This window comes from Pan paniscus, chromosome 17 (assembly GCF_029289425.2).
Source record: "Pan paniscus chromosome 17, NHGRI_mPanPan1-v2.0_pri, whole genome shotgun sequence".
Classification (NCBI taxonomy): domain Eukaryota; kingdom Metazoa; phylum Chordata; class Mammalia; order Primates; family Hominidae; genus Pan; species Pan paniscus.
In genome coordinates, this window is record NC_073266.2 from 37,783,349 (window position 1) to 37,811,346 (window position 27,998).

The 27,998-nt window shown below is 44.2% G+C and overlaps 1 protein-coding gene across 5 annotated transcripts in view; it reads left to right on the forward strand.

Annotated features, from left to right (window-relative positions):
• The first annotated feature begins 5,597 nt into the window (after window positions 1-5,597).
• Window positions 5,598-27,998, forward strand: part of ENOSF1 (enolase superfamily member 1) — a 39,963-nt gene continuing 17,562 nt past the window's right edge. The window contains exons 1-5 of one of the 5 annotated variants that reach the window (XM_063597206.1): window positions 5,598-7,169; window positions 12,977-13,085; window positions 22,201-22,316; window positions 25,224-25,310; window positions 25,648-25,674. In XM_063597206.1, the coding sequence (XP_063453276.1) occupies window positions 6,921-7,169; window positions 12,977-13,085; window positions 22,201-22,316; window positions 25,224-25,310; window positions 25,648-25,674 (588 nt within the window). In that variant the 5' untranslated portion in view covers window positions 5,598-6,920. Of the gene's footprint in view, window positions 7,170-12,976; window positions 13,086-22,141; window positions 22,317-25,223; window positions 25,311-25,647; window positions 25,675-27,998 lie in introns of those variants that run through there. The other 4 variants (XM_008968587.4, XM_008968588.4, XM_008968589.5 and 1 more) reach the window with 4 other exon arrangements.

Consider the following 27,998-nt stretch of genomic DNA (forward strand, 5'->3'; position numbering starts at 1 on the left):
GTCTAGCATGATTTTTTTTCCCATATAGGTAATTTTCTCAGCACCAATTATTAATTCATTCCCATTGGTCCATTGGTTTAGGTTCCTTCCTTTATTATACATATACTGTTTTGCCCAAGTATTTCTTTCATCAAAGCATTTTAACTGCTGTCACTTGATAATGCACTTTAATAATACAGCAAGTTCCCTTTGCTATGCCTTTTCTTAAAATTTTAGTGTCCTGACAAATTCTTGATTAACTGTAGCCTTTATTTTTCATATTCCTATAAAATATGTGAGATTTTGGTTGGGATAGCATTATGCCTATAAACTAATTTAGTAAAAATTTGCATCTTCCATCAAGTTTCTCATCCCATTTGTGCAAGTCTTCATTTAGATCAAGTTTTTCTCTAAGCTTTCTGTGTGTAGTTGGAAGATGAGTCTCATCTTGTGTCTGATTACACTGCTCAAAGAGTGCCATTCCAGTGCTTCTGGAGACCAGATTCCCATTTTGGTACAAAAGAAACCAACATGCAGAGTTGAAAAACTACCCCAGGAGCATTTATTTCCCTAAAATCAGCTCCTCCCTGTCCTTCAGTATCTCCTTTTTTTTTTTTTTTTGTTTAAACTACATCAAGTTGAGTTTTTGCCACTGGCGACCATAGTCCTGATTAATTTTCAAATTGTTAAGAGGGAAAGGAATACTTTCTGATTAAAATAAGCAGTCTGTGCCCAATGTCATCTGCTTGCCCTCCACATCCAGACTGTGCCTGCTCCTTCTGGAAGGCTGACTTGTACTTACAGGGGGCTCCCTTGCTCTCTCGATTCCCCCCGGCTCCCTCCTTGAGACTCTGGGCTGGCTATGTCCTTCAGTCAACCAGACGTTCTCAATATGGCCTCCCTAATACACCTCCTTTTGGAGACTGGTAGCAGCTTCCATTCCATATGTTTTCTGCCTTAGGGGTGATGACAGTTTTGCTGCTACTAATACTGCATTAATCCTTGTGGTTCCTAACCTGCCCACCTCTTTGTAAATAAATACCCTTGATTTGCCTTTTTTTTTTTTTTTTTTTTTACATACAGGATCTCTCTCACGCTGTCGCCCAGATTGGGGTGCAGTGGCACAATCATAGCTCACTGCAGTCTCGAACTCACGGGCTCAAGGGATCCTCCCACCTCAGCTTCCCAAGTAGCTAGGAGTACAGCACAGGCCACCATGCCCAGAAAATTTTGTATTTTTGCTAGAGATGAGGTCTTGCTATGCTGCCTATGCAGGTCTCAAACTCCTAGGCTCAGGTAATCTTTCCACCTTGGCTTCTCAAAGTGCCGGAATTACCAAGTGTGAGCCACTGCATGGCCTCTTGATTTATCTTAATTTGAGCATGCCATCTGCTTCCAGTTGAGACCCTGACTGATACTTATTATACCAACAGCTGTATCAGTAGAAAATACGAAACTCAAATTATCACATAAAAGTGACAGTTTATACAAAACATTTTCAGTGCTGTGTATACAAAACTTCAGCAATATATGCAACATTGTATTAAATGTAAAGTTACAAGACTATTAACTGTGGAGAGAGCATACCAAATCTTGGAAATATTGAAAACTCCAATTTTTTTTTTCCCCAGAGTTTCGTTCTGTTGCCCAGGCTGGAGTGCAGCGGTGTGATCTTGGCTCACTACAACCTCTGCCTCCCAGGTTATAGCAATTCTTGTGCCTCAATCTCCCAAGTAGCTTGAATTACAGGCGTGTGCCACCATGCCCGGCTAATTTTTGTATTTTTAATTGAGAGGGTTTTGCCATGTTGGCCAGGCTGCTCTCGAACTACTAACCTCAGGTGATTCGCCCACCTCAGCCTCCCAAAATGCTGGGATTACAGGCGTGAGCCACCACAACCGCCCCAAAACAAATCTTTTTCAAAAGTTTTTCAGTGTCTATTTTTCCAATATTAGAAAATCATTTGTTGCAAAACTGTTGGAGAGAATGTTCAATTAGCTGTTTTACTGCAATTCAATAATAATTTATGAGTTGAATTTTAAAATGTATAGGAAGGAGGCTGGGTGCAGTGGCACATGCCTGTAATCCCAACACTTTGGGAGCCTGGTCTGGAGGATCGCTTGAGCCCAGGAGTTCAAGATCAGCCTGGGCAGCAAGACGAAACCCCATCTGTACAAAAATTAGCTGGGCATGGTGGTGCGTACCTGTGGTCCCAATTACTAAGGAGGCTGAGGTGGGAGAACTGTTTGAGTCCAGGAGGTAGAAACTGCAGTGAACTGTGATTGCACCACTGCACTCCAATCTGGGTGACAGAATGAGACCCTGTCTCAAAAAAAAAAAAAAAAAAAAAAAAAATTAGAAATAAGACTTAGTAAAACAATAAAAGCTAAATAGATAATATGTGAAATTTATCCAGTAGCAGGAATGGCCCCTGGGAACTTTAAGAAGCAGATGGCGGTATTCAATTTTAAGATGCTTGCAGAGTCCTTGCTACCCCCAAACCTTCCTGCAAATCAGCTACACATAACCGTGAGTCAGTGACCTTTAGGAAGGAAAAGGGATTGGGGTCACGGCCAGAGGTACAATGACAAGGTACAAAAAAGGATAGGGATGGATTTCATAACCTAGTTTAAATGCAGTGGGGAAATAAATTCAGGAAATAAATCAGGTAAGTAGGAGAAAAGTTCACCAAGTACTTCCAGAGATACTTGGAGAGACACTGGATTTCACAGGGACATGGCGTAGGGGTTCAATCCAGCTTCACTTCTATCTTAAAGGTCAAGTTAACTGAGTAAGTTGGAGGACTTTGAAAATCCAAGTAAAAAATTGTCACTAGCTTGTGACAATAGGGATGAGAGAAATAAAAACTTCGCAGTTGGCCAAAAAGGTTGACAGTGATTCTAATAACTGAAATTAAAGTGGTGTGGCCCTTAAAGTTTATCAAATTCCATTTATTCACTCATAATTGCACTATTTTCATGGAAAGTCTTAGTCTCCTAAAACATTGAGAGGATATACCGCGGAACTAGATGGCAAACTTGGTTTGGTTGGTTTTTGTAATCTTTACCATTGCTAGAAAGTTAGAAAAGTGTGGCATCACTTCAGCAGAAATTTTGAAAAACTCGTGGAACCAGAAGAAACCCAATCTAAAAGAAATACAAGAGAACATTTTCGCAGAGTTTTAAGTGCAATTTCAAAGAAAATTCAAACGTAGAATCAAATTCAAAGAGGAGGCAGCACCCCAAAGCAACATTTTTTGTTTTATTGAGGTACAATTTACATACAACAAAGCTCACCATTTTAAGTGTACCACTAGATGAGTTGTTGACAAATGTATACAGCCATGAAACCACCATGAAACCAGAATCATAGAACATTTCCATCATTTCAGAAAATTCCATTATGCCCTTTTACAGTCAATCTCTTCCATTCACCCCTGACCTCTGTCAACCACTGAGTGTTTTCTGTCACTATAATTGTACATTTCTAGGGCTTTATATAAATGGAATCATATGTAGTCACTGTGTCTGATGTCTTTCGTTTAGCATAATGCTTTTGAGATCTTTTTATGGCTCAGTAATATTCCATTGTGTGGATGTGTACTACATCTTGGTTTTGTCCTTTACCAATTGATGGATGTTTAGGTTGTTACTAATTTTAGGCTATCACAAATAAAGCTGCTATGAACATTCAAATACAAGTTTTTATTTTAAACATAGATTTTAAATTCTCTTGGATAATTACCTATGAGTAGGATTACTGAGTTGTATGATACATGAATGCTTAACTTTCTAAGAAACTGATAACCTATTTTCCAAAGAAGCTGTACCCTTTCATACCCCTCCAGCAATGTATGAGAGTTCCAGCTGCTTCACATCCTTGCCAATACTTGGTATTGCCAGTCACTTTAATTGCAGCCATCCTGGTGCGTGTTAGTAGTACATCATTGTGGTTTTAGTGTGCATTTCCCTAATGACTAATAATGTTGAGTCTTTTCATAAGCTTATTTCAAATTCATATATCTGCTTAGGTGGAATGTCTATTAAAGTCTTTTGCCCATTTTTTATATCAAGTTGCCATCTTACTGAGTTGTAATTTTTTCAATATTCTGCATACAAGTCCTTTTAACAGATATGTTTTGCAAATATTTTTCTTCCAATCTGCAGCTTGCATTTTCATTTCTTTAATGGTTTTCATCAAAGAGAAAACATTTTTAATGTTGATAATTTAATTGACAATGTTTTTCTTTTATGATTCATGCTTTTAGTGTCCTAAGAAAGTTTGCTTTATCCAAGTACAAAAAGATTTTCTCCTGTGTTTTCTTTAGAAGTTTTGTAATTCTAGCTCTTAACATTTAGATCTATATTCCACTTCGAGATGATTTTTGTGTATGATATAAGGTAAGGATCCAGGATTGTTCTGTTTGTTCTTATGGATATTCAATTGTTCGAGCACCAGTTGTTGGAAAGACTAGCTTACTCGTTGAATTTTCTCGGCTCCTGTTTTTTTGTTGTTGTTTTTATTTTGTGGACGGAATCTCGCTTTGTCGCCCAGCCTGGAGTGCAGTGGCGCGATCTCAGCTCACCGCAACCTCCGCCTCCCAGGTTCAAATGATTCTCCTGCCTCAGCCTCCCGAGTAGCTAGGACTACAGGCGCGTGCTACCACGCCTGGCTAATTTTTTGTATTTTTACTAGTCTATTTCAAGACCTCTTCTGTTCCATTGATCTACTTGTCTGTCTTTATGTCAATTTCACATTGACTCGATTAGTGTATAGCAAGTCTTAAAACCAAGTAGTTTAAGTTCTTCAGCCTTGTTCTTTTTTAGGATTATTTTGGCTATTCAAATTTCCATATACATTTTAGAATCAACTTGTCAATTTCTTCAAAAAAATCCTGCTAGTGATTTAGATTAGATTGCATTGAATTTGTAGTTCGATTCGGGAAGAACTGCTATTTTAACAATATTGAGTCTTCCAATCCAAGAATATGAATTGTTGTCATATGTTGTCAGTGTGCAAATCTTGCATATTTTTGTTAAACTTGTCCTGTTTTATATTTTCAATGCAATTGTTTTAAGAGATACTGTTTTCTAATTTGTTTCCAATTTTTTATTACTAGCACATCAACTATAGATTTTAAATTGACCTTGTATCCTACAAACTTGCTAAGCTCAATATTAGTTCCAGTAGCTTTTTTCGTAAGTCCAATGAAGACAGTTTTCAACAAAGATGAATAATCATGTCATCCAAGAATAAACAGGTTTACTTCCTTTTCAATCTGCCTTTTATTTCTTTTCTTATTATATTACCCTAACTAGAACCTGCAGTACTATGTTGAATAGAAGTGGTGGAAGCAGACATCCTTTCCTTGTTCCAAATCTTAAGGAGAAAGCATCAATCATTCACCATAAAGTCAGTTTGTGGCTGTTTCTATCTTCTGAAATAGATTATAGAGAATTGTTGTAATTTCTTCCTTAAATGTTTGGTGTAAAATTCACCAGTGAAACCATGGACCTGGTGCTTTTTGTTTTTGGAAGGCTATTATTTATTCACGTTATTTAATAGATATAGGCCTATTCAGATTGTCCATTTCTTCTCGTGTGAGTTTTGGCAGATTATGTCTTTAAAGGAATTGGTTTATTTCATCCAGGTTATCAAATTTGTGGACATAGAATTCATAGTATTCCTTTATTATCATTTTAATGTCCGTCAGATCTGTAGTAATGTTCCTTATTTCACTTTTGATATTAGTAATTTGCATTCTCTTTTCTTGCCTGGTTAGAGGCTTATTGATTTTATCAATGTTTTCAAAGAACCAGCTTTTGTTTTCATTGATTTTTCTTTGTTGCTTTCCTGTTTTCAATTTCACAGCTTTCTGCTTTAATTTTTATTACTTTGGATTTTATTTTTAATTATTTTTATTTATTTATTTATTTTTGAGACACAGTCTCACTCTGTCGCCCAGGCTGGAGTGCAGTGGTGCGATCTCGGCTCACTGCAACCTCCGCCTTCTGGGTTGAAGCGATTCTGCTGCCTCAGCTTCCCGAGTAGCTGGAACTACAGGCGTGCGCCACCACGCCCGGCTAATTTTTTGTATTTTTAGTAGAGACGGGGTTTCACCGTGTTAGCCAGGATGGTCTCCATCTCCTGACTCGCGATCTGCCCGCCTTGGCCTCCCAAACTGCTGGGATTACAGGCGTGAGCCGCCCAGTTTTTTGTTTTTTTTTTTTTGAGTCGGAGTCTTGCTCTGTCGCCCGGGCTGCAGTGTAGTGGCGCAATCTCAGTTCACTGCAACCTCCACCTCCCGGGTTCAGGCAATTCTGCCTCAGCCTCCCTAGTAGCTGGGACTACAGGCGCGCACCACCACGCCCTGCTAATTTTGTTTTTAGTAGAGGCGGGATTTCGCTATATTGGCCAGGCTGATTTCAAACGCCTGACCTCAGGTGATCCGCCCGCCTCGGCCTCCCGAAGTGCTGGGATTACAGGCTGAGGTACGGTACGGGTACCTCATCTGCATCAGTACGGGTGTAATAAATGATGACCTGCCTCTTAATTTATCAGGTGGCAAACTGAGGCTGTGGGCACTTAAAGAGACCTAGCATTTTCTAGCGCACTGCTCTCCTGGGTACGCTGGCGACAACCAGCGGCCTCGGGTTGGGAGCTGAGCCACTGGCCGGAATCTGCCGCTGAGCGAATGCACTCGCTCAGACCCGACTTCTCCCTCTAGGGCCGCGGCTCCCGGGCAGATCCCTTCACGAGTCTTCAATCCGAGCAGAGCAGGGTCCTGCGGAGGCGCCGACCTGGCGCGAGGCCTCCTGCCTGCCCAGGTTCCCCGGCGGCCCTGAGCGAACCCTCTCGGGGTCCGCTCCTTCTAGGCTGAGAAGGGAACGGCGGAAGGCGGAGTGCGCCCCGGGGAGCCCGGAGCTGGGACTGGAGCTCCCATGGGACCAAGTTCACGGGGTGCGGCCGCGCGGCCAATGAGCGCCCTCTATGCCCTGACGGTGCCCCGCCTCGCGGCGCTGCCGCGCTCCCGCCCTCCCGCCGCGCACTCGGGATCCCGACCAGTCCTGACCGCACGGGGGGCGCGGCTACGGGGCGCAGGGGCCATGGTGCGCGGCAGGATCTCCCGGCTCTCGGTCCGGGACGTGCGCTTCCCCACGTCGCTTGGGGGCCACGGCTCGGACGCCATGGTAAGCGCGGCTTGCGGCCCGGGTCCCTCCCGCCCCGCCGACTGCAGCTCTGCAGGCCCCGGGTAGCTTCCCGACTTCGAACCCATTGCTTCTGTAAAGTGGGAGGCGCGCCTGGGGGAGACACTCGCTTTTCATGCCTTGGAGCAATTGTATAAGTATCCAGAAACTTTCCATTCTCCTGGGTTTTTTCTTTGCTGGAGTTTAGAATATCCTGGTTTTACTTTTACGACTCACATTTTGCTGGAAATGGTAGAATGCATAATAGGCAATAGCAGCAAAATGATTTTGTTGGGTTCCCGCCAATGGAAACCCTAGAGCACAGCGCTCGCTGGCTTCCTCTGTACCCTGAACGCGACGGGGTTCGCGGTGAGGGAGAACGGGAAGCCCGGGGCTGGGAGTTTTGAGTGGTGATCCCGCTTCCACAACTTGCTGTGTGACTTGGAGAAGTTCCAAACCTCTCTGGGTCTCTTGGACCCGTCTATGTAATGAAGGTGTCACAGTTGGGTTGAGAAACCAAGCGCGTGATAACTGCGTCACATGAGAGGGCGCTCTCATGAAATTACCCTCAAACACGGTTAGAAAGGATTGATGCAAATGTCAGTTCGTCTTAAGAGATGTAATAAAGTAAGGGCAGGAACTCTGACTCCTACCTAAATATTGAAGGTCTTTTTTGCTTACTGAGGGTGTTAGAATGTCAGGCCTTCCCTCCCCTCCCCCGTCTAGAGCGGTGTTTCCCAAATACAGTGGGTTCTGTGCAGGGTTTTCAGGGAGCCTGTTCCCCACTGGGTCCTCACTGCCGGTCTTAGTCCACTGATGAGATTGGCCGCGCTAGAAAAGCAGAGTTGTATGGGTATGTAGTGAATGTGTGAAAGTATGCTGGGAAGTGAGGAACGGCAATGTTAGGAAAATGGTTACCAGTAGGGAGGGAAGGAAATGGGGTCACGGAGGGGACCACGAGGTCTCTAATTCCCATTGTAATGTTTTACTTCCTAAATTGGGTGGATGGCAAGCTGGTGTTCATTACATTATCTGTACTCTTTTTGTACCTGAAATGTTTTATAAAAATAGATCTCTCGTTAAAGTTATTAAATGCAAAACAATGTCCTTTTTGAGATTAAGTTCATCCTGCATTTTTAAATTTTTATTTTATTCTATTTTATGTTTTAAATTTATTTATTTATTTATTTATTTTGAGGCAGGGTCTCTTATCTGTTGCCCAAGCTGGAGTGCAGTGGTACTATCATGGCTCACAGCAGCCTTGACCTCCCTGACTCAACCAATCCTCCCACCTCAGCCTCCCAAGTAGCTGGGACTACAGGTGTGCACCATGATGCCCAGCTACTTTTTGTATTTTTTGTAGAGACAGGGCCCAGGCTGTCATCCTCTTTAAAATCTTCATGTTTCCTTTCTTATATGATGTTGGTAAATAACTTAAACACCCAGCAGGCAATCCTTTATGGAACTCAAAATAAATGTTGGAAATTTTACTGGCTTATAGAATCCAAACACTCGATCTCATGCAACTGCCTTTGCCTCTGTGAAGCTTTAGCAGCTGTGGCTAAGTCACACAATCTTTCTAAGCCTAGGTTTCTCATCTGTAAAATGGGTATAATAATATTCACTTTATACATGTAAATGAGATACCTGTAAAGAGCCTGGCTCAGAGAAGGCCGTCAGTAAAGTTGGCTATAGGCCAGGCATGAGGGCTCACACCTGTAATCCTAAGTGGAGGCCTAGGCAGGAGGATCACTTGAGGCCAGGAGTTCAATTACATGAGCTATGATCATGCCACTGCACTCCAGCCTGGGCACTGGATGACACAGTGAGACCCTGTTTCTAAAGAAAAAAGGAGGGGTTGGCTGTAATTACTATTCACTCTGAGGAAACTGAAGCAGAAGGAATCCCTAATCTAGACTTGACTTTGAATTTGTGAAATGTTAAGACAGCCTGGTTTGGCTGAGCGTGGTGGTTCAAGCCTATAATCCCAGCATTTTGGAAGGCCGAGGCAGGTGGATCGCTTGAGCCCAGGAGTTCGAGACCAGCCTGAGCAACATAATGAGACCTCGTCTCAACAAAAAAATACAAAAATTAGCTGGGCGTAGTTGCGTGCACCTGTGGTCCCAGCCACTCAGGAGGCGGAGGTGGGAGGCTCTCTTGAGCCCAGGAGGTCGAGGCTGCAGTGAGCTGTAATTGTGTCACTGCACTCCAGCCTGGGTGAGAGAGAGAGACCCTGTCTCAAAAGACAGCCTGGTTTACTGTAGAATAATTCAAGAAATGGAATTTGCCTCTGGGCCTGAGTGATGTCTAACACAGGGTAAAGAGACATTATCTAACACCTGTATTGCAAGCTCATAAATACTTAAGCATTTTATCTTGGGGAGATAGGGTGTATGTTGTGTGCCAACTCTCAAGTGCCTTCTTATTAGAATGAGCTGTTTTGCAGTTCACCATGGAGATGGCTTCACATGCCCTCGAGGCATGCTGGACCATCAGCACTTAGCAAAGTGAGCCTCCCTGATCAGAAGTAGGATATTTTCAAGAAAGAGCAATAAAGCTGTCCTCAAAATCTGCTAAAGACTCCTGCTTTTTTTTTTAGACAGAGTCTCGCTTGTTGCCCAGCCTGGAGTGCAGTGGTGCAATCTCATCTCACTGCAACCTCTGCCTCCCAGATGCAAATGATTCTCGTACCTCAGCCTCTGGAGTAGCTGTGATTACAGGTGCGCACCACCACGCCCGGCTAATTTTTGTATTTTTGGTAGAGACGGGGTTTCACCATGTTGTCCAGGCTGGTCTCGAACTCCTGAGCTCAGGTGATCCACCTGCCTCGGCCTCCCAAAGTGCTGGATTACAGGCATGAGCCACTACTCCAGGCTTACCTCCTTCTTAATCTGAAATCTACTTCTGTTCCTTTCTTCTCTGTGAATTGCCCTTGTTATTTCTCCTTCAGCTGTCCTTACCCTCAGATACGTTTTCCGCTGTCGGCCGCCTCTTCTTCGTGTGCTCTCTCCCCTCGTGGCCTCCTGCCTTTCTGACAGCTCCTTCTTCCTCCACTGGCCCCTTCTTCCCTCTCTGAGGCTCAGGCCTCAGTGTCTTTCCAGTCTCCCTACACACTCCCATGAAGACCCTCTCCGCATTCTGACTTCGGTGCCATCCTTTATGCCGGAGACTCCCAGATCTCATTTCCGGATCTGCCTCCTTAACTTATAGGTCTGGATACTTCCTGTTGGGTTTTTCACCTTCATGCTAAACGCAGTTTGTCTAAATCGGAAGTCAACTTCCATACTCTGCCGCCCCTCCCTCCTGACCCATGTTGGATCATTCCGCTAATCACAGGGACCCAAAAGCTTCGAGTCACTTTTGGCTCATCTCGTCCTGTTGACCCTCATCTGAGGCTTCAATGCAAGGTTTCCTTTTTCCATTGCTTCCTCTTCTTGGAACCCAGAAACTGCCGATGGGTCTTTAATTCTTGGAGTCTCCTTCTCAGCCTCATCGCTCAACTCCTTCAGGAACCCAATGGCTCAGCCAACCCAGGTGGGCACCAACACTTGAATACACTCCAGTCTCTCCCTCTTCTGACCCCTTTACTTTCTGCACTGCTGCTGCTGCTACCTTGCCTGAGATATTCCTCCCTCCCAGAGTCTTCACTCCCCTTCCCACTCCTGAGGAGCTCCCCTTCCTTGACCGGCCAGCTCACATTCTGTCTTCATCATAAAGCACTCTCCCTCTTCAAGAAGCACATTCAGCTAACAGCGCTCTCTGCCAGTCGTTCATAGTTTGCATCTCTCCCAGGCCTTAGCATTTTCTGCCTTATATTATTAAGGTTTTTTTTTTAACCATGTCTTTTTATTTATTTATTTTAGAGATGGGGTCTCGCTTTGTTGCCCAGGCTAGTCTCGAACTCCTGGGCTCAAACAATCCTCCTGTCTTGGCCTCCCAAAGTGTTGGGATTACAAGTATGAGCCACCATGCCCGTCCTATAAGCAGGTCTTCTCAAATGTAACCTCCTCAAGGGCAGACGTATCTGTAACCCCCTAGCAAGCTGCACCAGCTCTGACACGTAGTTGGTGCTCAGCGATGCATCACACTGATTTCCTGCCACTGGACTGTGATACCAGACTCAGGGCTCCCAGCCATCACATACAGCTCCCTCAGCCACGACACCCCCCAATACAGGGATTTAAAATCTGCCTTCATAATTTACTTTTGGCTGGGCGTGGTGGCTCACACCTGTAATCCTAGCACTTTGGGAGGCCGAGGCAAGTGGATCACCTGAGGTCAGGAGTTCAAGACCAGCCTGGCCAACATGGCAAAATCCCATCTTTACTAAAAAAAAAAAAACAAACAAAAAAAAACTGGGCATAGTGGTGGGTGCCTGTAATCCCAGCTACTTGGGAGGCTGAGGCAGAAGAATCGCTTGAATCCAGGAGGCAGAGGTTGCAGTGAGCCAAGATCATGCCACTGCACTCCCGCCTGGAGAACAGAGTGAGAGTCAGTCTCAAAAATAATAATAATAATAAAAAAACATTATTTACTTGTGGTGTGACCTTTTGTAAATTACTAAACCTCCTTAAAACTTCATTTCCTCTTTAATAAGGATAAGAGCACCTGCTTTATAATACTGTTATAAGATTAAATTAAACCATGTAGAGCTCTTAGAATATAGTGTGTCTGGCACAATAAATATTATAGAATAATAACAGTAATAAATTTTCATAGCCTTATGCACAATTCTTCTTTATGAATGCATTCAGATCTTCTGCCTGGCTTTTTGGGGTCTCCGTTATTCCACGACATAGAACAAAACAAAAAATGAGTGAATTAATCTCGAAGCTTTACTTCTTCATTTTCCCCCACTGGTGTCCGAACTTTTGCCAATGTATTTTCAGCCCTGCTATAAACTGCTATAAGTGAGATCACTCCAATTTTATGCAACAGTTTTCTGAACCTTTGGCTTGTTCAATTTGAAGCTGCTTGTGAATGTAACTTTGTTCAAAGAGCTGACAGAGATAGCTGCGAGTGAAAACTCCTTGGCTTAAAATTGAGCCCCTTCCGGGCATGATGGCTCATGCCTGTAATCCCAGCACTTTAAGAGGCCCAAGTGGGTGGATCACTAGAGCTCTGGAGTTTGAGACCAGTCTGGGTAACATGCAAGACTCCATCTCTATTTTTTTATTTAAAAAATAAATAAGTAAATAAAATTGAGCCTCATTTTTTGACCTAATTGAAAATGGGTGATAAAAATGTATACATTGCGACCAGGTGCGGTGGCTCACACTTGTAATCCCAGCACTTTGGGAGGCCGAGGCAGGTGGATCACCTGAGGTCAGGAGTTCAAGACCAGCCTGGCCAACATGGTGAAACTTCATCTCTATTAAAAATACAAAAATCAGCCAAGTGTGGTGACACGTGCCTGTAATCCCAGCTACCCGGGAGGCTGAGGCAGGAGAATCGCTTGAACTTGGGAGGCTGCAGTTGCAGTGAGCTGAGATCGCGCCATTGCACTCCTGCCTAGGTGACAGAGCAAGACTCCCACTCAAAAAAAAAAGAAAAAAAAAAAAAAAATATATATATATACATATACACACATACATTGCTCTTGTTGAAACATTTTGGATCTTTCAGGAGGACATTCCTTTTCTCCATTCAGAGCCCTTTGTTTTCTTTGGGGTATAGCAACAGTTCCTTCTATGGGAGCTCTTGTGGCACAGCCCCTGTGGCATTGTCTGTCCTCATGTGACGTCATTCTCATGGTTCTTTTCGGGTTTCTCACACTGGCATTGTTTCGGCGGGGAACTTCTCTCCTGCAGCACACGGACCCTGACTACTCGGCTGCCTATGTCGTCATAGAAACTGATGCAGAAGATGGAATCAAGGGGTGTGGAATTACCTTCACTCTGGGAAAAGGCACTGAAGTTGGTGAGTTGAAGATTCTCTCGAGGTTCCAGAATGCTTAATTTTCAGATGAAATTCTAATTTAGATTCTTAGATTCATTAGAATCTTGATTTAGATTGAGTTCTGATCTTGTTTTTATCTGTATTTACACTGCTCAAAGTGAGTAAAAACAGTGTTTCATGGTTTGTTATTTATTTCACTGGGAGAAATTTAAAAGTGACAGAATTTGGCCTCTCTCCTTGCAATCATCTCTAGCCTGTTAGAAAATCCTTGGCTGTTAGTCTGTTTCTCTCTGTCAAATGACAGCTACAAGGATGCTTTTCACCTGCCTTTCATCCAGGGCCACTGTCGAGCTTTGACAACCTGTAGTGGGCAATGAGAGGGAGGAGACATGAGTTCCCATAGCAAAAAAGGCTCATTGTGATGTGCACAGCAAGTCTACTCGCTTTTCAATATATATATGTATATATTTTTGAGACAGAGTCTCACTCTGTCGCCCAGGTTGGAGTGCAGTGGCACAATCTCAGCTCACTGCAACCTCTGCCTCCTGGGTTCAAGCAATTCTCCTGCCTCAGCTTCCCGAGAAGCTAGGATTACAGGCTCCCACCACCATGCCCAGCCAATTTTTGTATTTTTAGTAGAGACAGGGTTTCACCATGTTGGCCAGGCTGGTCTCGAACTCCTGACCTCAAATGATCCGCCTGTGTCAGCCTTGCAAAGTGCTGGGATTACAGGTGTGAGCCACCACACCCGGCCTTTTCAAAATATTTCACACCAAATCGATTTCAAGTTCACTATTTTCATGGCAAAAAGGGCTTTGGCCCCGCCCAATCTCGGAGGTCTCCCTTGGGGAAGAGCAGATTCTTTAAGATGCATACTGAGCCGTGTATACGTCATTCTTTTTTTATTTGCATTTTCTATTTTCTTAAACAGAAGACACAGAACATAACTTTTTTCAGAGCTGGATGTGATCTCAAATGGTGATCTTGAGCCGTCTCATTTTTTAGAGAGAAGAAAACAGGCACAGACAGCTACCCAGCAAGTCATGGCAGAACCACCTGACTGCCCAGAGCACTTTCTCTTCAGAACTTTTAAATGCAACTCTTTTTGAATACATAATACTTACACATGGTACAAAATTCAAGAAGTACAAAACAGTGGCCTTCGCCAGATCAATTTCAGTGGATGATTAGGGCCTGAAGCCAAATTATGGTAGATTGAAGGGTAAGGGTCTAGAAGGAGGAAAAAGAGTTTCTCTAACTTCGGTGGTAGTGTGATACCTCTCCCTTGGATGTTTGCACCATCAGCGCTCTCAGTAGTTGTAGAAAAAAATCTTGGCCCATTGAGAGATTTTAAATTGTTAAGCATATAAAAGAAGTGTGTGAGTTTGTGAGTGTGTGTATGTGCGAATGGCAAGGGAACCTTCCTTGAACTTGCAATGGACACTGCCCGGGTGGCTGCTGTTTCTGCTTTTCACAGGGCTGGCGGTCAGTTGTCCAGCAAGTCAGTCCTTCTGCAGACTTCTCCTGAGTGCTGCCATGCATCAGGCACCAAAGTAATTTTAAAAAGAGAAAGATAGGCCGGGCGTGGTGATTCACGCCTGTAATCCCAGCACTTTGGGAGGCTGAGGCGGGCAGATTGCTTGAGTCAAGCAGTTCAAGACCAGCCTGGTCAACATGGTGAAACCCTGTCTTTACTAAAAATACAAAAATTACCTGGCCGTGGTGATGCATGGCTGTAATCTCAGCTACTCAGGAGGCTGAAGCACGAGAATTGCTTGAACCTGGGAGTTGGAGTTTGCAGTGAGCCGAGATTGCACCACTGCACTCTAGCCTGGGTGAAAAAGCGAGACTCCGTCCCCCCCCCCCAAAAAAAAAAGATACAGAAGACAGAATCCCACATACAAGGAGCACACAAACTTATTGGGGAAGTAGACATAAAAGAAATGATCATAGTGCAGTCTGAGAATTACTATTTTTTAAAACTATTTACAAGTTTTACAGAGAGAGGATATATTAGGCTGTTCTTTTTTTTTTTTTTTTTTTTCTTTTCTTTTTGGAAACAAGAGTCTTGCTCTGTCGCCCAGCCTGGAGTGCAGTGGCGCAATCTCGCTCACTACAACCTCCACCTCCCGGGTTCAAGCAATTCTTATGCCTCAGCCTCCCGTGTAGCTGGGATTACAGGCACACACCACCACGCCCGGCTAGTTTTTATATTTTTAGTAAAGATGAGGTTTCACCATGTTTGGTCAGGCTGGTCTCCTGACTTCAAATGATCTGCCCACTTTGGCCTCTCAAAGTGCTAAGATTATAGGCATGAACCACCACTCTGAGCCAGGCTATTTTTGCATTGCTATAAAGGAGTATGAGAGACTGGATAATTTATAAAGAAAAAGAGGTTTAATTGCCTCATGGTTCTGCAGGTTTTACAGAAAGCATGATGCCAGCTACTCAGCTTCTAGGGAGGCTTCAGGACACTTACAATCATGGTAGAAGGTGAAGGGGGAGCAGGCACGTCCTATGTCGAAAGGATCAAGAGAAAGGGAATGGGGAGGTGCTACACACTTTTAAGTCACCAGATCTCACGAGAACTCACTCACTATCTCAAAGACAGTACCAATGGGATGGTGCTAAACCATTCATGAGAAATCCACCTCCAAGATCTAATAATCATCTCCCACCAGGCCCCACCTCCAACACTGGGGATTACATTTCAACATGAAATTTGTGCAGAATGTCTAAACCATGTCAGGGGGTAACTTCACTCTGTCCAAAAGGCTCAGGGAAGGCTTCAGAGCAGAAGTAATGCTTTGAGGTGAGTCTCGAAGAGCAAACAGGAATTTGCCAGGCAGAGGAAGACCATACTGTGAGTCAGTCCCCCTTTTCTCCATTAAGTAAACAATTTACTGTTAAAGTTTTCCCCAAAGTAGTAACCACTTACTAAGATAGAGCTGTGAGCTGTGTTTCTGCTTATTCTGCAACTTTAATTGTCCCTTGTTTGTAAGTTGAGTACTTTATGAAGCCGCTGTCTTTCTCTATACTGCAAACCCTACAGCACAGCCCCCAAAGGTTGCATAAAACTCAGCAAGCTTACAAGATATGTTAGGCCATTGGACCCACTCTCTGTTAACAGCCCAGACTTTAAACTTTGCTGACTTGGGCACACGTGGAGGGGCCCTGGGCACTAAGATAGATAAGAAGCCCTTCTGGGATGGGTGCTGAGCTCAGTGTTTAGGGCCTTCACTTCCCCTCTCCTCCTCCATTCCCAGCCCCACACCGCTGTCTTGGTGGATGTCTCAGGCACGGATAAATCAACTTCCATCTCTCCATGACTTTAATTCATGACTCTTTTGTGCTAAGGGTTTTGGCTTCCTCCTTTTTCAGACCACAACATGACAGAACCCATTTTAACTTTAACCTTGCTACATATTTCAGGTGACTCACTGCAGTCTCACTAAATGTGTTACACAGCACTCACACTAAAGATGAAAAATTCCATTAGCTCATCCTGGTTCTTCTGCTTACTTACCTAATCATCTGTTTATGATTAAAAAAAAATAGGGTTACTGTGAAGAGAGTGCTTGTGTGTGAGAGAGACAGAGAGGGAGGGTTGTTTTTCAAATGTATAGAATATACCAATGTAGTTTTTGGTTGGGTACTTTTTTAAATCATGACTTTATTAAATTTACTTAATTAATATTCATTTTTATCCTTTTTTCTTTATGTTTTTAAAGTTTTTATTATTTATTAATTTATTTGAGATAAGGTCTTGCTCTGTCGCCCAGGCTGGAGTGCAGTGGTGCAATCACGGCTCATACAGCCTTGACCTTCCAGACTCAAATGATTGTCCCACCTCACCTTCCCGAGTAGCTGGGCCCACAGGCACAAGCCACCATGCCTAGCTAATGTTTCTTTTTTTTGAGAGACAGAGTCTCGCTCTGTTGCCCAGGCTGGAGTGGAGTGGCACATTCTTGGCTCACTGCAACCTCCACCTCCAAGGTTCAAACGATTCTCCTGCCTCAGCTTCCCAAGTAGCTGGGACTACAGATGTGTGCCACCATGCCCAGCTAATTTTTGTATTTTTAGGAGAGACAGGGTTTCACTATATGTTGGCCAGGCTGGTCTCAAACTCCTGACCTCAGGTGATCCACCCACTTTGGCCTCCCAAAGTGGTAGGATTGCAGATGTAAGCCACCACACCTGACCTGGGTTTTTTGTTTGTTTGTTTGTTTGTTTTGAGATGGAGTTTCGCTCTTGTTGCCCAGGCTGGAGTGCAGTAGCACAATCTCTGCTCACTGCAACAACCACCTCCCAGGTTCAAGCGATTCTCCTGCCTCAGCCTCCCAGGTAGCTGGGACTATAGGTGCCTGCCACCGTGCTGGGCTAATTTTTGTATTTTTTTGTAGAGACAGGATTTCATCATTTTGCCCAGACTGGTCTTGAACTCCTGAGCTCAAGCAATCCGCCTGCCTCAGCCTCCCAAAGTGATGGGATTGCAGCCATAAGCCATAAGCCACCATGCCTGGCCTGTTTCTGTTTTATTTTTATTTATTTATCTATGTATTTATTTATTTTTGAGATAGAGTCTCACTCTGTCGCCCAGGCTGGAGTGCAGTGGTGTGATCTTGGCTCACTGCAACTTCTGCCTCCTGGGTTCAAGCAATTCTCCTGCCTCAGCCTCCCGAGTAGCTGGGATTACAGGTGCCCACTATCACGCCAGCTAATTTTTTTTTTTTTTTTTGAGACGGAGTCTCGCTCTGTCACCCAGGCTGGAGTGCAGTGGCACGATCTCAGCTCACTGCAAGCTCTGCTTCCTGGGTTCACGCCATTCTCCTGCCTCAGCCTCTCCAGTAGCTGGACTACAGGCACCTGCCACCGCGCCCGGCTAATTTTTTTTATATTTTTAGTAGAGATGGGGTTTCACCGTGTTAGCCAGGATGGTCTCGAACTCCTGACCTCAGGTGATCCACCCGCCTTGACCTCCCAAAGTGCTGGGATTACAGGCATGAGCCACTGTGGCCAGCCTTTTTTTTTTTTTTTTTTTTTAAGACTTTATTTTTTTAGAGTAGTTTTAGGTTCACAGCAAAACTGAATGGAAATTACAAAGATTTCCCACATACCTCTGTCCCCACACAGGCACAGCCTCCTCCATTATCAACATTCTGCCCAGAGTGGCCCACTAGGTACAACTGATGAACCTGCATTGGCACATCATGATCACCCAAAGTCTGTAGTTTACAATAGGGGTCACTCTTAGGTTTGGACACATGTATAATAATATGTACAATGTAGACTAAGTTAGTTTTTAAAAAAATATAGAAAAAGATGTACAAAGAAAGAATTTTTAAATAGACAAAATTTTTAAAAACCCAGCCTTAAGAGTTTATGACACCACTCTTACTTCAGACACCCACAAGTCACCCACAGACTTTACTCAATGTCCTTCCAGTGCTAGAGGCTCCAGAGAATTGAAGTCCCTGAGCAGATAGAATCACAAGAGAAAACCCCCTGGGTTTAGTTGCCAAGAAGCTGCTTTCAAGGGCCTTTTTTTTCTTTTCCAAGTCAATTTCCTGCCACAGCCAAAATTTCTTTTTTTTTTTTTTTTTTTTTTTTTTTGAGGCAGAGTTTCGCTCTTGTCGCCCAGACTGGAGTGCGATGGCGTGATCTTGGCTGGCTCACCGCAACCTCTGCCTCCCAGGTTCAAGTGATTCTCATACCTCAGCCCCCACAAGCAGCTGGGATTACAGGCATGTGCCACCACACCCAGCTAATTTTTGTATTTTTAGTAGAGACAGGGTTTCACCATGTTGATCAGGTTGGTCTCATACTCCTGACCTCAGGTGATCCGCCCGCCTCAGCCTCCCAAAGTGCTGGGATTACAGGCATGAGCCACCGTGCCTGGCCTCACAACCCAAATTTCTATTGAATGCGACAAATTCTAGTCTCCTGTTGAGCAAGAAAAATCCGTACACTGTAGATGAATACATAAGTGCTGCTTGTGCACTCTGAGAGTCATAAAAATGAGATCATCCTTAGCTTTTGTTAAGTGCATTTGGTATTGTGACATGAACCAGAGGTATGCTTCAGTCAATGATTTATAGCAACAATCAAATCCCTGAGATGGTGGTTTGGTGTCGATAATAACGTACCTCACTGTGAGTCACTGACTTACTTCAGATTTTCTTTAATTCAAGAGCATCAACCTTCAAGAAGTGAGGAGGACTCTGTCTTCTCACAATTCTAGGGAATGAATGTCTGAACCAGAATGATTGTGTATCCCATTAACAAAAGCCCTAGAGAACCTGGAATGGCTGGTTCAGCCCTAAATGCTACATCTGACGTAAAGTGTGCAATCATCCGAGAGCTGTTTCACCCTTAGCCAGGCATGTGCTAAAAGCTTGGGGCATCACTTTCTTTTTCTTGAGATGGAGTTTCGCTCTTGTTGCCCAGGCTGGAGTGCAATGGCATGGTCTTGGCTCACTGCAACCTCCACCTCCTGGGTTCAAGTGATTCTCCTCCCTCCGCCTCCCAAGTAGCTGGGATTACAGGCACCTGCCACCATGCCCAGCTAATTTTTGTATTTTTAGTAGAGATGGGGTTTCACCATGTTGGCCAAGCTGGTCTCAAACTCTTGACCTCAGGTAATCCACCGGCCTTGGCCTCCCGAAGTGCTAGGATTACAGACGTGAGCCACCGCGCCCAGCCTGGGGCACCACTTTCAAACTGTCCTTCTCAAGATCTTATTGACAGTAAAACTGTACCTCTACAACTGTCCTATTAAATGACTGAAAACTTTTACTATTGAATCCATGGCAGCACCAAACAAATTTATCAAAACGTTTTGGAATACATTCCTTTCTTTGAAGCTAAGTTGATGGCTTGATTCAATTATTGTGTCCATGTACACAACGTAGGCTAAATGTTTCCTAGAATTGGCAAAGGATCAAAGGGTTACTTTACTTATTCATCATCTTAAATAACACAAGAAAGCCTTTATGTTATTATTATTATTATTTGAGACAGAGCCCAGCTCTGTCACCTAGGCTGGAGTGCAGTGGCACAATCTCAGCTCACTGCAACCTCTGCCTCCAAAGCTAAAGTGATCCTCCTACCTCAAGTGATCCTCCTACCTCAGCCTCCCGAGAGGCGGGGACCACAGGTGCACCACCACAACCGGCTAATTTTTGTATTTTTTGTAGAGATGTTGTCTTGCCACACTGCCCAGGCTGGTCTCAAATTCCTGAGCTCAAGTGATCCACCCACCTCAGCCTCCCAAAGTGCTGGCATTACAGGAGTGAGTGCCAGGTCCAAGAAATCCTTTCAAAGTAAAATACCACAGGACATGGTGGCTCACACCTGTAATCCCAACACTTTGGGAGACCGAGGTGAGAGGATTGCTTGAGCCCAGAGTTCCAGAACCTCCCCACCCCCTGCCCCATGCAACATAGCAAGACCTTGTCACTACAAAAAATTTAAAAATTAGCTGGTGTGGTGTTGCGTGTAGGTCCTAGCTACTGAGGAGGCTGAGACAAAAAGATTGCTTGAGGCTAGGCATTCAGGATTACAGTGAGGTGCTGGGTGCAGTGTCTCAGGCCTGTAATCCCAGCAATTTTGGTGGCCGAGGCAGGTGTATCACTTGAGCTCAGGAGCTCGAGACCAGCCTGGGAAGCATGGTGAAACCCTGTCTCTACCAAAAATACAAGAAATTAGCTGGGCATGGCGGCTCGAGCCTGTGGTCTCAGCTACTCAGGAGGCGGAGGTGGAAGGATCACTTGAGCCCAGGACGCAGAGATTGCAATGAGCCTAGATCCCGCCACTGCACTCCAGGCTGGGTGACAGAGTGAAACCCTGTCTCTAAAAAAAAATAATAATAATTAAAGGTACCAAAAATAAATAATTGATGGTAATGCTGACCCAAATTAAATTTAACCTTCAAATTACTTATGAAAAATGTAGTATATCATAAGAAAGTCAATAGTAAGAAATTTCATGTTAAGACAGTGTTTTCATATATTTTAACATTTTACATATAAATAGTATGCTAATTGCAAATTCATTTTATTTAATGTTTAATAGTTTATGTTATGAATTCAAGGCATTTTCTATACTTGTCAATAATGAAAAGGCATTTCTCCTTTTAAAAATTCTATTAAGTCAGCCTTCTTATTCCTTAGGAACATGAACTAGCGTGGTTTGGTTTTGAATCTGATTGTTCAAACACTTTACAAAGTGAATAGGAAAATAATTTGGGAACATTATTTAAACTTGTCAATCTATGATTCTGTTTTTCATGTGACAGCCAATCACAATGTGTTCTCTACTCAGGAAGTTTAGCTCAGTATATGGATTAACACGTGTTCTACTTGTGTGATATTTCTTATGACAACCACAGAAAACATATGGGGCTGGGCACAGTGGCTTATACCTGTAATCCCAGAACTTTGGGAGGCCAAGGCGGGTGGATCATTTGAGCGCAGTAATTTGACACCAGCCTGGGCAGCATGTCGAAACTGCGTCTCTACAAAATACCAAAATTAACCAGGTGTGGCGGCACATGCCTGTAATCCCAGCTCCTCGAGAAGCTGAGGTGGGAGGATTACCTGAGCCGGGGAGGTCAAGGTTGCGGTGAGCCGTGATCGTGCCACTGAACTCCAGCCTGGGTGACAGAGTGAGACCCTGCCTAAAAAAGAAAAGAAAAGAAAAGAAAACATATTTGATGCAATTTTAAAAAGAATATACCTTTGAGATGGAGTCTCACTCTTGTTGCCCAGGCTGGAGTGCAGTGGTGCAATCTCGGCTCACTGCAACCTCTGCCTCCTGGGTTCAAGCGATTCTCCTGCCTCAGCCTCCTGAGTAGCTGGGATTACAGGTGCGCACCACTGTGCCCTGCTAATTTTTGTATTTTCAGTAGAGACAGGGTTTTGCCATTTTGGCCAGACTGGTCTGGAGCTCCTCATCTCAAGTGGTCCTCCTGCCGTGGCCTCCCAAAGTGTTGAGATTACAGGCATGAGCCACCGCGCCTGGCCTAGATTTAATTTTTTCATAAAATGTTCACATTTGTTTGTTTGTGATGTTTTCAGGTGCTAATTTCTTGACCTAGTATAGAAGCATAAACAAGAGTTCAATCCTTTTTAAATAGTTGTCTGTGCTGTGAATGCCCTCGCCCACCATGTGCTCAACAAGGACCTCAAGGACATTGTTGGTGACTTCAGAGGCTTCTACAGGCAGCTCACAAGTGATGGGCAGCTCAGATGGGTAAGGGACCTGTTTTGTAAAATGCTTACATAAGTAATATTACCAAGGTCTGAGATGTCTTTTGAGTGCAACAAATGTGAAAATAGAGATGGGTTTATTTATTTGTTTATTTATTTATTTTTTGAGATGGAGTCTCACTCTGTCACCCACGTTGGAGTGCAGTGATGCAATCTCTGCTCACTGCAACCTCCGCCTCCTGGGTTCAAACAGTTCTCCTGCTTCAGCCTCCTCAGTAGCTGGGACTACAGGCGTGCACTAGCACACCTGGCTGATGTTTGTAATTTTAGTAGAGATGGGGTTTGACCACGTTGGCCAGGCTGGTCTCGAACTCCTGACCTCAAGTGATCCACCTTCCTCAGCCTCCCAAAGTGCTGGGATTACAGGCATGAGCCACCATGCCCATCCTAGAGATGTGTTTATAACTTTAAAGTAAAACATTTTATTCAGTTAAATTCAGGCTTGAGTCATTTAGATCATCAGTATTTTGAGGTAAACAACTCATTTCTGTAAGACTGATGATCTAAATGACTCAAGCCCGAATTTAGCTGAATAAAATGTTCTACTAAGGAGATGAGGTCCTGAGATTTGGGTCCTGAGAGCTATCTCTTCTCTAAGGACCTCATCTCCTCCTCCCTGAATTGGAAAGTGCTCTAGAGGATAAAGTACTAAATGGGCAATCTTTTTATGGAGAAATAATGTGAGTAGTATTAGAGATGTAAGAGAAGGTCAGGCCGGGCGCGGTGGCTCACTCCTGTAATCCCAGCACTTTGGGAGGCCAAGGCAGGCAGATCACGAGGTCAGGAGGTCGAGACCATCCTGGCTAACATGGTGAAACCCCGTCTCTACTAAAAATACAAAAAATTAGCCGGGCATGGTGGCGGGCGCCTATAGTCCCAGTTACTCAGGAGGCTGAGGCAGGAGAATGGCGTGAACCTGGGAGGCGGAGCTTGCAGTGAGCCGAGATCGCACCACTGCACTCCAGCCTGGGCAACAGAGTGAGACTCTGTCTCAAAACAAAAAAAAAAAAAAAAAGAGAGAGAGATGTAAAAGAAGGTCATTAAAGAGAAAACATTAAGAGAAGAGCAAATTTAAAAAGATGGAAGACCATGGTACCTTTTATGTGTTTGGTATTTGAACTATAAATTCAAGGCATGAAAAAGTTAGGCTCTGAAGAAAGGATTCCAACACAATAAGGTGAATTCAATACCCTGACCTTTGCCTTTGTCCCGTGATACCGGATTTTGTCTCTTCCTAACCCGGCTCAGTCTCCCATCCATGCACTGAGAAGGGCACAAGAGAATGTACTTTCAATAGTGCCTGGGATTTCATCTTTTACTTTATACAGAGAATATTAAACTTACCTTGAAAGATGTCACCTTGAAGAAGTTCCCATTGGCTGAATCTGGGACAATTTGAGCATCCAAATAAATATGATAGTAATGGCTTATAACCCATTGAATAAAATCCATGAGTCCATTCAGATAATGAACAATCAGCTGGGCACAGCAGCTCACGCCTATAATCCCAGCACCTTGGGGCTGAAGCAGGAGAATCACTTAAGGCCAGGAGTTCAAGACCAGCCTGGGCAGCATAGTTGAGACCCCCGTCTGTACTTTTTAAAAATAAAAATAATAAAATAAAAAATTTTTAAGGAGATAATAAACAAGGTCAAGCCCACCATTACAGCTGATTAAAATCTAATAAATATAAAAGGAATGATAACATCAGAAAATCACCATAACTGTCATAGCTACAATTAATTGAGGCAAGAGTCATCAAGGGATGCCCAAATTTTGGGACAATAATAACCTCCTTACTTGGAAAATGAAATGGTAACTTCACAGTGGAGAAAGCAAATGGACACTAAGTTACCCAAGTGGTAAAAGTTAACAATCCTAATAATAAAACAAAATGACATAATCACTTATGTAGTATTGATGCCAAAAAATGTATTACCTGAATCTAGTCATGAAGGAACTCCAGATCAGCCCAGATTGAGGGATGCTGTACAAATCAAGTGGCCTGTACTCTTTTAAAATGCTAATAACATTTAAAAAAGAAGAAGAAAAATTATTCCAGGTAAAAAGAGACTAAAGAGGCATGACGACTAAATGTAATACGTGATCCCAGATGGGATATGGATTAGGGTAAAATAAAATACATTATTGGAAAAAACTGGTGACATTTGATTATGGAATGGCCTTTAGATAGCAATATTCTATCAATGTTATATTCCCTGAGTGTGATTATTGTACTACGGTTATGGAAGAAAATATCCTTGTTTTCAGGAACTATACACTGATGTATTTAGGGTTAAGAGAGCATGATATTTGCAACTTTATTCAAATGGTTCAGAAAAAAGAAGTACATGTGTGTGTGTTCATATGTATATACATACATATACTTAACATATAGAGAGAGAGAGAGAGAGAAAGAAGAGAGGAAAACACAGGTGTTTTTCCTGCTATTCTTAAAACTCTTCAATAGGTTAGCAACTGTTTTTTTTAAACTTAACCTTTAGGTGGGTTTCTATTGCTGCCTTTTAATTCTTGAGATGTGTCCCTGGATGGAAGACCTAAATACCTTTCTCTCTCTCTCTTTTTTTTTTTTTTTTGAGACAGAGTCTTGCTCTGTTGCCCAGGCTGGAGTGCAGTGGTGTGATCTTGGCTCACTGCAACCTCCGCCTTCTGGGTTCGAGTGATCCTCTTGCCTCAGCCTCCTGAGTAGGGACTACAGGTACAAACCACCACACCTGGCTCATTTCTCTATTTTCAGTAGAGACGGGGTTTCACCATGTTGGCCAGGCTGGTCTTGGTCCCAAAGTCCTGGGTTTACAGGCATGAGCCATCACACCCAGCCCTCTTTTTCATTTCTAAAAAGTGCTTCTGTACTTTGCTTCCTAACCAGATTGGTCCAGAAAAGGGCGTGGTGCACCTGGCGACAGCGGCCGTCCTAAACGCGGTGTGGGACTTGTGGGCCAAGCAGGAGGGAAAGGTAACTCCTCTCACAAACGCTCAGGAGGCTCCTGGGAGCTGCACGACACTGACTTTCCCTACGCACAGAGGAAAGACAGACACACTGCAGCCCCCAAAAGGAAATACAGATAATTGCTTTGGTGTTTTTTTCTCCTCTGAGAGGTTTTGGCAGTAGGTAGGGAACTGCAGGAGGAGGAGAAAGAGGAGACAGGATGGCGGAAGGCGCAGGCAGCAGTAGACGGGGCTGTGGGGACCTGGTGGCTGACAGCCAGCATTAGCTGCCAACGCATTTACTGTCAGGAAAAAATGGGGACTTTACACATATGTCTTACAAATCCTTTCTTTTTTACTTCAAGCCTGTCTGGAAGTTACTTGTGGACATGGTGAGTAGCATTGTTAATGTTACAATTGTTTCTGTAAATGAAATGGATATCATGGATGACATGCCTTTTGATGATCAGTAAATATATTCAGGACTATCTGTTGATCACTATAGCGATGATAAAGCAGAAAGCCAATAAAATATGACATTCCTTTTCTGATATCTGACGTAACAGATGGCTGTGCTCATGCAGGCAGGGTGGCATGAGGGGAAGCAGTGAGGGGGTCCTGCCTCCCCCACTGTGCATGTGTAACACACGGTGCCAGTTCTCTGAGCCTCCATTGCCTGACTATGACAAGAGGATCATCCTAACTTCTCTAGGAACCTCACAAAATTAAAGATCAATGAGAAAAGCACCTCATAAACTCTGAAAAGCCAGATGTTATAATATTATGAAGATATTATCCAGGCCAGGCATGGTGGCTCAAGCCTGTAATCCCAATACTTTGGAAGGCTGGAGGATAGCTTGAGCCCAGGAGTTTCAGGCTGCAGTGAGCTATAATTGCACCACTGCACTCAGGTGACAGAGCAAGACCCTGTCTCAAAAAAAGAAAAAAGAAAAGATACTATCCAGTCACTTTGACACCAAGAATAAGATCAGGCCATTGTAGCCTCTACTGTACAATTCCAGCAGGGAAGGAGCTCAACACTGAATTCTAAAGCTATGCACTTGACTGTTTTCTTTCTCCTTGACCTTTTCATAGCAGGGGTGAACAACTGGATGCTGAGGAGGAAAAAACTGGGCAAATTAAAGGGGAATGAGCTTCAGACCCCATGCAGAGCTGGCTGTGAGTCTGGGTTTCACTGCTCACCAGCTGCATGACCTTGAGCATGTGACTTCCCCACTCTGAGCTGCAGTGGCCTCAGTGCAACACCTGGGTGGTGGTTAAAAACCTCGTGATCCACAAATGAAGGCCCTTGTTATTAGTTGGCAAAAAATTAAGGAAAAACAAAGAACACCATGGCCTTGAAGAGTGTTGGGCAGGAGACTGCTCCTCCTCTGGAGGAAAGTGAAGACAGGAGGCTGTCACATCGTCTCTGACATGGAGAGTGGCTTCGGGGCCATCCGTAGGGGAAGGACACAGAGCTCTTGAGCCCCCTTCTAGATTCAAGGTTGGCGTTTTACGGGGATGGAGGAGGTAGCCACCAAAAGGGAATGATCTGCAGGCCACCAGAAATGTGCCTGAGGTCTCACCTGTGGACCCTCCATTTTTGGATCCTGTTCCCTTTCAATGCCAGTACTCTTTTCTGTTTTCTTTTTTTCTTTCTTTCTTTTTTTTTTTTTTTTTTTAGACGGAGTTTCCTTCTTGTTGCCCAGGCTACAGTGCAGTGGCATGATCTCAGCTCACTGCAACTGATTCAAGCAATTCTCCTGTCTCAGCCTCCTGAGTAGCTGGGATTACAGGCACCCGCCACCATGCCCAGCTAATTTTTTGTATTTTTAGTGAAAACGGGGTTTCACCATGTTGGTCAGGCTGAGCTCGAACTCCGGACCTCAGGTGATCCAGCCTCCCAAAGTGCTGGGATTACAGGTGTGAGCCACCGAACCTGGCCCAGAACTCTTAGAAGTAGAATCTCAGGGTTGAAAGAGCTTTTAGGATTTTCAACAGTTATGGTAGAGTATTATTGGTCACTATAAGATGTTAGTGGGAATGGAACTACTGGCTGTTTTCCAACTGACTGTTCCGTCAGGGTGGGGAGAGGTCTCAGCACGAGGCCCCGCCGAGATGTTGGTGGGTGGTCAGCCAAGTGGGCCGCTCGCTCCCGGTTCACCCACTGTGTTCCTGTCAGTGAAGCAAACATCCCCATTTGGCAGAAGAAGCTGCCGGAGGTCACACTGCTAGTGAGTGGTGGCCCAGGGGTAGGGCAGCGTTCTTTCCTCTGCAGTTCACTGCTCCAGGACCATCTCCAGCCTCATAGCTCACCATGGACAGCCCTGCGGTGTGGCGCTGATGTACAGAGTGATGCCAGGCGTTCATCTCCCCGCTGAGCTCCTGCTGAGTGTTTGCCTGGGGCCAGGTCCTCCTTCCGGGAAGTCATGTTAGCTGGAAAGAACAGGGTGGGGGCGGGTGGCAAGGGATCAGAGCATGAGCGTCTGAGGGCTTCATCAGGGGCAGTGAGGAGCCTCTAAAGGACTCTACACTTAGGAATGACAGAGTCAAACAATTTAACAAAGCCCTAAAGGTCCCTGCCAGGAAAGAATGAGCCCCATGTATCACCATAAGCAACTTCTTAGAAACATAACCCACCCCTGTCATCCCAGCACTTTGGGAGGCCAAGGAGGGAGGATTGCTTGAAGCCAGGAGCTCAAGATCAACCTGGTCA